This window comes from Nipponia nippon, unplaced genomic scaffold (assembly GCF_047370975.1).
Source record: "Nipponia nippon isolate SJK-2023a ecotype South Korea unplaced genomic scaffold, ASM4737097v1 scaffold_3, whole genome shotgun sequence".
NCBI classification, from domain to species: domain Eukaryota; kingdom Metazoa; phylum Chordata; class Aves; order Pelecaniformes; family Threskiornithidae; genus Nipponia; species Nipponia nippon.
The window spans coordinates 58,949,397-58,961,571 of NW_028262347.1; the positions used below are offsets into that span (position 1 = coordinate 58,949,397).

The 12,175-nt window shown below is 42.3% G+C and overlaps 1 protein-coding gene across 16 annotated transcripts in view; it reads left to right on the plus strand.

Moving 5' to 3' along the window:
• RBFOX2 (RNA binding fox-1 homolog 2) overlaps window positions 1–12,175 on the plus strand; it is a 170,915-nt gene that overhangs the window by 140,216 nt on the left and 18,524 nt on the right. For 12 of the 16 annotated variants that reach the window (XR_015706266.1, XM_087764329.1, XM_087764314.1 and 9 more), the window contains 4 exons: window positions 6,244–6,336; window positions 9,080–9,140; window positions 11,568–11,621; window positions 11,781–11,873. Coding sequence is in view for 15 of the 16 variants with exons in the window: in XM_087764329.1 (XP_087620455.1) it covers window positions 6,244–6,336; window positions 9,080–9,140; window positions 11,568–11,621; window positions 11,781–11,873 (301 nt within the window). In the remaining variant the exon portion in view is untranslated. The remainder of the gene's footprint in view (window positions 1–6,243; window positions 6,337–9,079; window positions 9,141–11,567; window positions 11,622–11,780; window positions 11,874–12,175) is intronic. The other 4 variants (XM_087764318.1, XM_087764321.1, XM_087764320.1 and 1 more) reach the window with 2 other exon arrangements.

Consider the following 12,175-nt stretch of genomic DNA (forward strand, 5'->3'; position numbering starts at 1 on the left):
CACTGATATTGCTTTGCCATGTATGAGAAACAAGATACACACTTTAAAACATCCCTTGAATTTCATTTTGTTTTATTCTTGTTTAATAGAATTACATCAGTCTTCCCTTGACGTATTCGGTTTTTTTGCTTGCTTCCAGGAAATTAGCTGTTCGTTTCATTTGTCCTGTTTACCATTACATTTCTAGTTCTGACCCATATAAGTGCCTTTAAATAGCATTCTGCTCATGCTTGCAGTTTACCATGCACTTCACTGAACCGTGAATAAAACACCTCCAGAGGCAGTCGAGAGAGAGAGGATTCCTGCTCCTTTTGTTAGTGGAGATGCATCCTCCAGATGCATATTTTGGCACTGTTGCGCTGAACCGAACAAGTGGACATATTTGCAGAAATAATGCAGTCTGCCTGCGTAACGAGTACCCTGTGGCATTCGTAAAGCTGCAGGGGAAGGGAATCCAAGCTCTTTGCTCATCAGCTGCATACCGTGTGGCATTCCAAGATGTGCCCTTGATGACATTCGGAGACCAAGAGTGCGTAAGCACACAGCAAAATCTTGGCTGAAGAAGGGAGCATTTTTTTAGATTTGTAAATGGTAAGAGTTCATATTAGTGCAGATTGCAAGCTCGTGGTTTCAGGATCGTGTAAGTTTATGACCCTCACTGCCTTCCACTTGGGAGACCCAGACCTCCAAGTTCTTGTATAGGACTGAAGTGTCTAGAAGCGCTTCATATTTAATTAAAAAATCAATAGTATAGTAGCTTACACCTTGTCTTCACAAAGAAATTGCATCTGTTGGTGAGTGGAGTTCTGTAAGTAAACCTGTGCTAACTAAAAAGCTGTGTGGAAACACTTAGGATTTTTTTTTATGTTTGCAGTTAACTGTAGGTTAAGATAAGAATATGAATTTAGGTTTTGGTAACTGTGCCTAGAAGACTGTACGTTTGCACGTGTATTTATTTCTTCTTTGAATGGATTAGGTGCTTTCAATTGAGCCACTCTTGTTCTGGACTTAGTTTCCACTCACTGAAATAGGTACAACCCCTTGTTACATAAAAGAAATTAGAGGTCTTGTTTTCATTTTAATTCTATTTTTATAATTTTTGTTCAGATGTCATCAGTTGAGCCAGAAATACAAATAGCGTTATTAACACAAAGAGGCTTAATAACAAATTAAGTACCAGCGACCAGCGTTACTTTCTCAGGTCACCAAATCCCTTTATAATGCCAGTGGCATGAAGGAGACGTGACCTGTGTTCTTTTATCCTGGTTCAGTGAAGTACGCTGTTACGCCTTCAACTCTGCAATACTAAACTGATGAGTTAAATTAGTCCATACACTGAACTGGTTTATTTAAGGCTGAAGTTGATGGCTTGATAGCATAAGCTGATTTACTGCTCCTGTGGGAGTGCCTTCCCAGTAGTGCTCGTTTCACTGTGTAGGGAGTTGAATCCAGGGTGCTAAATTAGCAAAAAACTGATGCAGCAGGGAGAGAGAGAGAGAGAGAGAGAAACGAGCTCGTCCTCTGCCAGTTTAGCTAGTTGAACTCACAGACCGCACAGTACGATCCAAGATCGATCAAGGGGAGGAGGAGGAGGAGCGCACAACCGGGGACAACGCGGGGCCGTGAAGCCCCTGACCTGGGTTGGCTGGAGCTGCTCTGAAGCCCCAAGCTCTCGCTGAGCAGCAGTGCTGGCCAGGCTCCCGCCGCTCGCTCCTGGCCTCTGCCCCCTCCTTGGTTTTGCAGGAGGGATTGGCAGTGGAGCAACACAACAAGCTGGACTGGGGAACTGATCCAGCTTAAAAATAGTCCTGCAGGTTTTTTTGAAGATACATTTATGGTTTTTTTAGCCAGATTAATTCCTGCATCTGGTTCACCAGATTGTACAGGTACATGGACAGGTGCTTTATGCGTATGTGCCTTAATGCACTCAAAGTTGCAGCCCAGGGGCAGCGAGGAGCTGGAAGAGCTGCTGAAACGGTGGCAGCTTGGTTTATGCCAATTCCCTCGCCAATTTAAAGTGTGCGTTTTTGTGTGTAACTTCAATAATCTTTCTGAATTTTGTGCTGTGTTTCTGTCGGTGCATTCAGTCCTGCTCATCTCAGGTGGATTATAGCTGAAACCCTCCTACTCTCTTCAAATGCCTTGGAAACAGGTAGCATAAGCTGCTGTCTCCTTGGCCATTTTTTCAGGCTCCTAAAAGTTTGTTTATTATGGAAATAAGGAATGGAATGAAAAAAAAACAAAAACAAAAATAAACCAACCAAACAAAAAACCTTGGTTAAAAACGAGCACAGCAGCGGATGATGGCAAGGCCAGTCGCTGGCTGCATGCTCCAGTGGTACAAGGCAGAGACGCTGCTGCTGAGGTGACTGGTCTAAACTCCATGACAAATGAAGGGTTAACAATGCATGGATTTCAAGGGGCTCTGTTTAGTTTCCTTTGGTTTTATTTTCCTTTTTTTTTTTACTTTATTTTATTTTTTGTTGTTGTTTTTGTTTAATTTCTGTGTTCTGGCCACACCCAGGAGAACCGTCTGCTTTTGATTTCTCCCTTTACGGTTACATGGTAAATTTTCTTTCTCATTCTTCAGAGATGGAAACGTTCAAATACTATATATATATACGTTTATTATTTTTTTTTCACTGCTCATCATGCTGCTTGTTATTTATTGCAGAGTCTGAGGCCAGACTAAAAGGGTGGCAGTTACTCGGTCTCTTCAGGCCCTTTGAATAAACCTTTGGGTAAAAAGGGGTTAGTCTGGCGCTGCAAATTACTCACCAGTCCTAAAAATGTTTACTGGGGTTATTTAGCGTTCACTGGATACACTGAGGCGTAAACTTACTTTCTGCTTGGGAGAAGTTCCTGGCAGTTGCTGATGGAGAGGAATTGTTGAAAATTTCAGCCTTGTTATGATAACAGCCTTATTAAACCCAAGCTATATGTATAATCTAAATTTTAGAAACCTTAAGTCTTTTTTTTTTTTTTTACCCAGGATTGTACCTTCCCTTCTTCTGGCTCCATACCTACTACTGTGGAGCAAACCAGTACCTGCTATAAAGCTAAACTAGTAAATATTGGTCATCTGCCACCTCTTTTTTTTTTTTCTTTTTTTTTTTTTTTTTCTCCAAGAGCAATACAACCTTGGGAGGGAAAACTGAGAACTGTTTGTTGTATATGTATTTAGGTACAAATTAATCCCTATTCTTTACAGGTCATCTGTGAGAAGGAATTAAAATTATACGTATGTGCTTTTTTTTCTCTCCCACATCAAAAATATGTATATATAATTGCTAGTTTTTAAACTTAGAAATAACAGAAATGTCAACCATGGCTCACCTATTTTTCCTGATGAAAATTTGAATGTCTAAGAGATGCATTAAGAAGACAAACCAAGGGGGCACAAATACCGACTCTGCCATAGTCAACAACGTAAAGCATTAATTCAGCATTGACATTAAATGGTTCTCAACAGAGAGTCACGCAAGCTAAGGACTGATCTGTCAATAAAACAAAAATTGTGGTTAATTAGTTATGTTGTTCAGAATCAGATTAATTCTGTTTTAATTCACATTGTTAATTATTTTCGTATAGTCTGCATGTGGATTGTACCCTATCTTGAGTTAACTTATTAAAAATAGTGAAAATTCCTAATCAGTTTAAAGATGTTTAATGATAATGTGGTTTTTAAAATCCCGTACAGACTTCACTAATTGCAAACAAATGTGAATTAAAATCATTTTAGTTTGGTTCTAGCTTGCACATACTGATGTCTAAAAAATTACCTTCCCTCTGCTCTCCAGCTTTCAGTTCACATCATCACCGAAGACATAAATTTCATTCGGTCTCCACAGGCTTGTCTAGAACAAACAGGAATTTTAATGTAAAAAGAGAAAAGGGAAATAGAGATTCCTGTTGCAGTCTTTACCTCCCCTCCTCCCCCAACCTTTTAAAGGTGCTTTTTCCCCATTATATAGAACCAGAGGGAAAGGTATTGCTCTGTTTCTCAGTCCTGCCTTTCTCTGTAGGGGTTCTTTGAAGCAGACGTGATACCCTGTCCCTTCATAATCAGCTTTGGTATTACACTCCCCACACCCCCCCGGTTCCCTGCAATGTATTTGAGAGTTATATGCAGTTGGGCTGTTTTATTAGCCCTGATCTCTTGTAGCTGCAATTTTAATTCATTTAAACAGAAAACTTTTATGCTGTTCTGGAAAAGGCATGTTTTTTATTTATATAGCTTTTTATTTATAGCTGGAGAAATGAAATTATCTGAAGCTTTAGATTATTGGGTTGGAGCCCAAAGGAGAACTCTCGTTGATCTTAACATTGCAGTACTTGGCTAAGTTCTTTTATTATTGCTGTTTGGGGCGGGGGGGGGGGGGGGGGGGGGAACCAACCCTGCATTTTACAGATGTGTAACAGTTTTGTGCTGGAAACCTAGCTGTGGATGATAAAGGCCAGCATGTGCAAGCAGCTTGGGCTTTTTAAGATTAGTATTGTAAAGACCTTTAGAAAGCACTTGAAGAATGATGGCTTGCTTGTGTCTTGTTGCTAACAGTGCTTAGAAATCAAGATGCCTTGGGGGGGGGGCGGGGGGTGTCAAGTCCATACATATCAACCCCAAGCTGCACGGAGGGGGCCATGAGGCTAGCATGCCATTTTCCTGACAAGGCATAGCTGTAGATCACTCACATCACCTTGCTCTACAGTTAATATCAGGAGTTTCCATTGCATCAAATGTAAGCTTTGTTTTTCCTGCTCCTGAGGATATCAGAGCCAGCAGAGATTACTTTCTGTACGTGAAACCAGTATTTGCTTTATACCAAGCCACAGGAGCCATTTACTCCTGTTCTTAAGACACCCTAAAAGCAGAATACAACAAAGTTTTTTGTTTGGTCCCGCTCTCTGTAATGGCATGAAGAATATCTCATCACAGTTATCTGTAGTAAGATACCGTTTGTTACTAGTTAAAATCCTAATTCACTTAGTCACGTTGGCTCTGTTTTAATGTCAGCACACTCATCTCTGTGGAAGGACGCATGATCTCGTACCCTGCCCTGTTAGGCAACTGCATGAGTTGGCAGCAGCATGAGCATGTAGGACGGGCACGTTGCATGTGCCTTCGTGGATGCAGTAAACCTAAATTCATCTAACTAAAGGGACATGTTAGTAGTCCTCAAGCCTTTGTGGTTGCTCAAAGCAGGGCATGTCAATTTTTCTCAAACTTCATGGTCTAACTAGGCAGAGATTTGTTACTATCCACGGTGCAGAGGTTGCCATCTCAGAACAAAGCCAAGTAAGGTGGGTAGCAGGGTGGGAGGGAGGTAGCAGTAGGTCATCAGCGTCAGACAAAACCTGCCTTTACCGATGAATCGGTATTTAGGTGTTTAGATTTACACTCAAGTCCAACACGGTACTGATAGAGAGGAAAACTTTGAAGCTAGAGCATGTGATACTCTCAATCTTCATGTTAAGTAATGCTTATTTGATGGTGCCGCCTAGAAGCCCTGCGTACTTTCAGGGCCCCATGCATTATTAGGGGAGTTACAGGCATAGGAGTAGACATCAGCGGTGCCCCGAAGAGCTTACAAGGGATGCTTTACAATCAGCCCTTCCTCTCAGCAGTTTTCTAAGGTAGGTAATTGTTATTGTCTCCATTTTACAGGTGGGAAAAGCAAGGTTCAGTGTTTGATATGCCCAAAGCTTCGCAGAATTCCTGGTGCCAGGCGTGAACTCAGATCGCTGCTTGCTCTCGTAGCAGTTTCTCAAGAGAACGAAGTGCTGCTCAGTGTCGATGTCCTGTACTGTGTCCGGGGTGGGCGGGGGGTCCTGCAAAGCATGCCTGTTAATTAGCAGAGGGGAGAGAAGCCCGGCTTGGGCTTGACCAGCTTGCCTATGTCGGAGCAGGGTTTAGTGTCTTTAAACAAACAAACAAAACAAACAAAAAAATTGTCTCGAGTAACTTTGTACTTCTTTTTTGGTCTGGCCTCAATTGCTTTTATGTTTTCTTTTTTTTAATTACTCTTATTATTCTTATTATGATTACAGTTCCTTTATTTTATCGAATTTAATTTCTTTCATTTATGAAACATGCATGAACCAACAATGTGACTCTAGGAGGTTATTGCTGAGTTGTGCTGATGTCAATTTCATACTGTGATATTTTTTCTCTATTTACCTAGAGATCAGTATTTCAAAATATAACGATGTGCATGTTTTCCCCCCTTCTCCCGCTGCATGCAGGGATTCGGGTTCGTAACTTTCGAGAATAGTGCTGATGCAGACAGGGCCAGGGAGAAATTACACGGCACCGTGGTAGAGGGCCGTAAAATCGAGGTGCATGTCTTCAGTAATTCAATTTCTTCTTTATATTTATTCTTTTGATTTCTTTTTGTGTCTTGCCTCACTTATTTCACATTTGGATCCCAGTCTCGTGTGTGCGTGTGTGTTTGTGTCTGTGTCCTTCACCTCCCTGCACTGAAATGTATAAAAGTTTACACCCCTTATGGAGTATTTTTATTGTTGTTTTGGGTATTTTTTGTTTTCTTTCTTCTTTTATTAAGTTTTTTTCCCACCCACTCCAAATTTTTGCCCTTCTGCTGTCTTGATTTTTCCTTTGCTTCAGTTTGCGAGGCTCCGATTTCCTGTTACCAGGCCTGAACAAAACTAACTGAAAGAGTACTGTCCGACTTCTAACTCTGTGTCCAAAAAAGAAAGCAGGGGGCCAGCCAGTATCCTCTCTTTCCTCCGAGGCCAGTTCTCCTCCACGCAAGTGTGAGATGATGCCCATGGTGGGAGGGGAGGGGAGATACGGGGCAGAAGCCCCGAGTGGGCTGTGCTATACACACCGCTGGTTTCTTGACCTGCCCGCGGTCAAGAATCTGCTCGGTGAAAGCTAATCCTTAAAGTTTCTAGCTCTCACCGCAGGGGAGTTGAAGGGTTAATGTTGGCTGGCCAACATGGCCATATATCGGGCATGCCTGGTGTTGACCAGTTTGGTGTTCCACTGTGCTGAAGGCTAACTGGCGTCTTCCCTCTCTCCCTCTTTCTTTAAAAAAAAAAAAAAAAAAAAAAAAAAGTACAAATATTAAAACAAAAAAAGCCGCCGTTTTTGAGTAAGATGTCTGCATATTTTGCTTTTTTTTTGTTTTGTTTTTTTATTTCCCTTTTCAATGGTTTAGCGTTTAGGGCCCTTCACTTGACTCACTCTTTCCATGGTAACTATACACAATGCTGGCGATGGTACGAGTTGGCGGTAAGTGAAACAAAAGCGCTAGAGAAGAAGCTTTTTTTTTTTTTTCAATTTTTCTTAAAATTACAAAAAACCAAAATTTAATAAGAAAGAAAAAATCCATCTGCCATCTCACATTAACACTACGAAATGTGATTTGACTTGTTGTCCCCACCCACCTCCTTCCCCCTTCTCCCCCTTTTATTTTCAATGCTGTTGAGTAATGCCGCCTGGATTTTGGATGTACATATCGTTTTGTAGCAGTCTGAGCTGTTTGATTACTGACTTCATGGTGATTTCCCCTTGCACATCTTACTCAGAGTTACTGAACTCCAGTTTGGCTGGTTTTTATTAATGCACCCATTTCCTCTTCTCTCTCTCCTGCCCCTTCTTTCTGCTGCTCTCTTTCTGAGACCTGTTTGTAGCTGTTACTGTTTGTTTTCTCTCTTTTTCTTTCTCTCTCTCTCCCCCTCCCCAGTTTATTTCTTTACTCAGTTAAATGCAGCTGTTGGTCTCTTTGCTGACTGGTGGTTTCTGATCGGTTCTGGCAATTTTTCCTTTAAGTGCTTGTGTTGCACTTTGCTGTAGCAGCTGATTTCAGGCACTTGCTCCATCTTAATGATTGTCTGTGAGACCCTATCTCCTCCCTCCTCCCCTCCCCACCCCCTGAATCAACTGTGGTTTGTTTTTTTTTTTTTCCTTTCTTTTATCTGTGTGTGTTTAACTGCATGCTCTCAGTCTCATCATTGTTGTTTTCCATTCTTTCTTTTTAAATGTGTAATGTTTCTATTGTTTTGGGGCTGAACGAGAGTAAATGTAGCTCCAGACTCCCCACCCTGAGTACGCTCACCATCCATAAGTCTCAAGGGCCCGAGGCAGCTTTTATTTTTATATCAATTTTTTTTTCTTCTTCACCCTGGCCTCAATTCCCATTTGGCATGGGTTTTGATAAATTATCCATGTTGTATAAAGACTTCACCCTCCTTGCAAGAACTTTGAGGCTGTCTGACACGGGGCTGCAGTAACTTGGCTTCCAAACTGGTCCATCTTTTCATTATCAGCACCATCTCTGTGGTAACACCCCACTTGCTTGAGCAATCAAACTGCTTGGAACTATGCAGAGCTCTGTAAAGAGGGTGGAGGGCACAATAAAACCAAAAAAAGACCTAGGTCTACTGCTATGTATTTCTTCTTTTTGCTCCATGACACTTGTGACAAGGAAAAAATAATCTGGAAAAAGATTTGGAAATGATGGGGAGGACATCGGTGAACGTAGACTGTCCAAACGCTTGGGTGGCGTTCCAGAAATCTCCTCAAGCCTTGGGAGTTCAAATCTAATGCTGATGGACTCCAGGCTATCTTTTTCTATCTAAAAAGTATGCCTGCCAGCGACCTGCTGGGCCCCAATCCCAACAGTGAGCTTGAGAAACAAATGAGCTTGTGCATCACCTGGTTCAGTTCCCCTGCCCTGGGCTGCAGAAGTTATTGCTGCCTCTCAGCCAGAACCTGGGCAAAACCTCCAAAGTTTTGCCCTTTCGATCAATGAGCTGAAAATAAGCACGTGCCAAGGGGTGGCAGGGCGGCGGAGAATCTGCACTTTACTCTCGTTGGCCTTTTGTTTAATGCATAATTTTAAAGTGCCACGTTTAGCTGTAACTTCTATAATTAAATGGCAACTGTTAAAAGTAATTTAAAGATTGCATTCTTGTAAAATTAGTTGTTTAATTTTTTTTTTTTTGCTCAGAGAAGTATAGTGTGTGTGTGTGTGGTATCTGAGAGTTTTCCATCGTTTTCCCTAATGTCCTATGCTTCCTTCCCTCTCCTCCCCCTCCCCTTTCTTACTTTTAGGTTAACAATGCCACAGCGCGAGTGATGACCAATAAGAAGATGGTCACACCTTACGCAAATGGTAAGAGAGACTGTACTAATGATGAGCTGAAAGGTTTGAAGGAAGACAAAAGCTTCCTGGTGAGGGAGAAGTCATGGCCTCTCCTCAGGACCAAAACAAAAAACAAAAAAAACAAAAACAAAAACCCCAAAAGAAACCAACAAAAACTGCACAAACCCTAATTTATAGTGTTATTCTTCAGAATAATTCCTAAGCGTTTCTGGAGGAATACCATGTTAGAGGTGGAGAAGTGGGGACAGAGGAGTAGTGACATGCCCAATGTGGCCAAGCTAGGAAAAGAAGCGAAGGACCAATAGGTTTCCTGCCACTACTGCAAGCTGATGCTGTACAGTGGGACGTGCAGTACTCCTGAGTCTCATTGCCATCACGTAGATACCTAAATAGGAATGCAGAAGCATAACTTAGGATACAGAATTGGATATATCTCAGTTCAGGTTCTAACTGTAAAAGTACAGCTGTCCGCAAGCAGCCGGAAAAACAGAGGCATTGCACTGCTTGTTTGCTCACTTCTTGTTACGGACTGTGCCTGTGCTCAGTCATTTTCCAGTGAACCTGAATAGAGAAAGACCAAGTTGTTTGGGTAATGAAGAATCCTGTTTCATCAGGATATCTTGGTTCTTCTGTCTGTGGAGTAATTTTATTGCATAGGCATATATAGCATAAAAAGTCATTCTCCTGACAGAACTGAATGCTGCTTTGATACAGATTTTGAATCTGAGTCTTTGTCCTGAAACAGGCAGAAAAATTCTTTTTGGTCTGAAAATGTTCCCAAACAGCTTCAACAAGGCAGGAAGCTGTACATAGGTAGTTGCTAGTGTGAGAATCTGTTTTGATTACAACGTAAGACTCAGAAGATACGAATTTTATTTGTGGCTCTGCTACTAACTTGTTGTGTGGCTCTTGGCAAATAAATCTTTTTTTGGTTACAGAACTGGGGAAGCAGGGTCAGGCAGAAAGGCTGGAATTCCGGGTCTCTGTGTCTGAAAGGAACCAGGAGATTTTGTAGTAAAAGGCAACACGGCCATATTGTGCTGTCCTGAAAAAAAGGGCAGAAAAATGCGTATGACTGTTTGGTAACAAAACTTGGCTTACTTGTGAAACCCTAATAACGGGCAGGAATATTTTGCTTTCACAGCCAGCAATTTAAAGCCAGCTTTAAAGCTACGCAAAGGTATTTAGTATTGGGCCAGGCTTAAGGCATACAGATGAGTGGCCGTACGACTGTTACTAAATTTGAGGGTTGATCCCAGTCCTCTCATTGCCACCACTCACGTGTGTATTTTGCTGTCAAGGTGGGCAGCGCAGCAGCAGCGTGCCCGGTCTTGCGGAGGGAGCGTGCATCACATCTCTCGTTGATACTCTGCCAGCAGATGAAGGGGTGGTGTTGATGGGCTGCAGTTCACAAAGTTGTTCATATGGTTTCTAGGCTGGTTTGAGGTGTTAAAGCGCAGTAAGCGCATCAGGACTTCAAGACAGAGGAAGGGTATGGATTTATTTAAATAAAAATACCTGTGTGATTGTTAGCTGAACAGCTGAGATCTTTCCTGAAAGGAATGCTTTGTGGAAGCCATCCCAGATCATGATGTTAGCTTTATGCCCCTTTCTTCTCTCCTCACATAGAAAGGTGGGGGGCGGGGAAGACAAATACTATTCTAGATCTGGCTGGGAAATGTGTTTCTCCTCAAACCCTGCAATGACTTCTTTAAGCGCTATTCTCTTGTAGGTTTTAAGTTGATGATTTGCAGTTATTGCCAATTATGCAGATGATATTAAAATCAGTTCTCTGGGAAGGCTTTCACCTGAAAAGCAGCATAAAGAAGACAGGAAATACTAAAATAACACAGAGAGGAGAAAATGTGAGCTGAATAGACTGATTTGCTTTTCTGCACCGTAGTCGTGTAATTCAGTTAGTGAGGAAATTCAGACACTGTTGCTTTTTAGCAGATCTCTAGCAAATAAGAGAGAAGGGTGTTTTGAGAATCAAAGGCTATACATTGACTTGCCCAGGATGACGGTCTGGGCCGGTGGCTTTAGAGAGTTTCTGGATCCTCAGCGTTCCCAGTGAAAGCAGGGAGGAGGTGGAGGAGCTGGCAGCAAGGTTCACGCAGGGAACGCAGGGTCGCACGGTGCTCGTGGCGAATATGCATATAAGGTAGTTGGCATTCCCTCAGCGGCACCTCTGCTGTGCTGCGGATCAGCTGATGTTTTGCTGTTCCCTCCGATACAGTGACCTGTACCTAGAACTTGACATTAGAAAAAGGCAGTTGGCCTCCATCTACACCAAGGGGGATTGAGGCAAAGCAGAAATTGGAAAGAGCTGTGCATGTGAAGCTGGGGTGCACGCAAGAGACCGTTCCCCCTACCCACGCTGCCCGCTCCTTCTCTTGGTGTAGATTTTGGCATTCACTGCAGTCTTTGTTGTTTCAGGTTGGAAGTTGAGTCCTGTGGTTGGAGCGGTGTACGGCCCTGAGTTATATGCAGGTAGAGCTTAAGTAGACACTTCCACTTCTGCCATTTAACTGCAGTGGTGTTTGTTTGTGTTCTCAATCTGCTGTTTCTTTATAACCTTTTTACGTTTTTTGTTTTCTTTTTTTTCTTTTTTTTTTTCTTTTTTTTTTATTCTTTTGAAAATTAAATTAGCGTCCAGCTTTCAAGCAGATGTCTCGCTGGGCAATGACGCCGCAGTGCCCCTGTCAGGAAGGGGGGGTATTAACACTTACATTCCTTTAATCAGTAAGTAGCCCCCGTTGGCCCCTGTATTGTTACTGTGCTTGAGTTTATAATGACCTGTTACCCTTCTTCTCTCCAGTCTGTATAATATATACTTGAAAGGATGGGTCTCGCTGGGAAAGAGTTTACCTTGAGCCAAAGTATACTGTGCAGTGGCTGTAACTTGTTCATCTGCAGTGTGTTTCTGTACTGGTGAATGGGTCTTTCTGAGCGATGAGGAGGCTGCAGAACAAGGGGAGGGTGTGTGTGAGGAATAGGCCATTCCCTTGCCCCCCTCCCCCTTTTGAAATCAAAGAAACCAAACA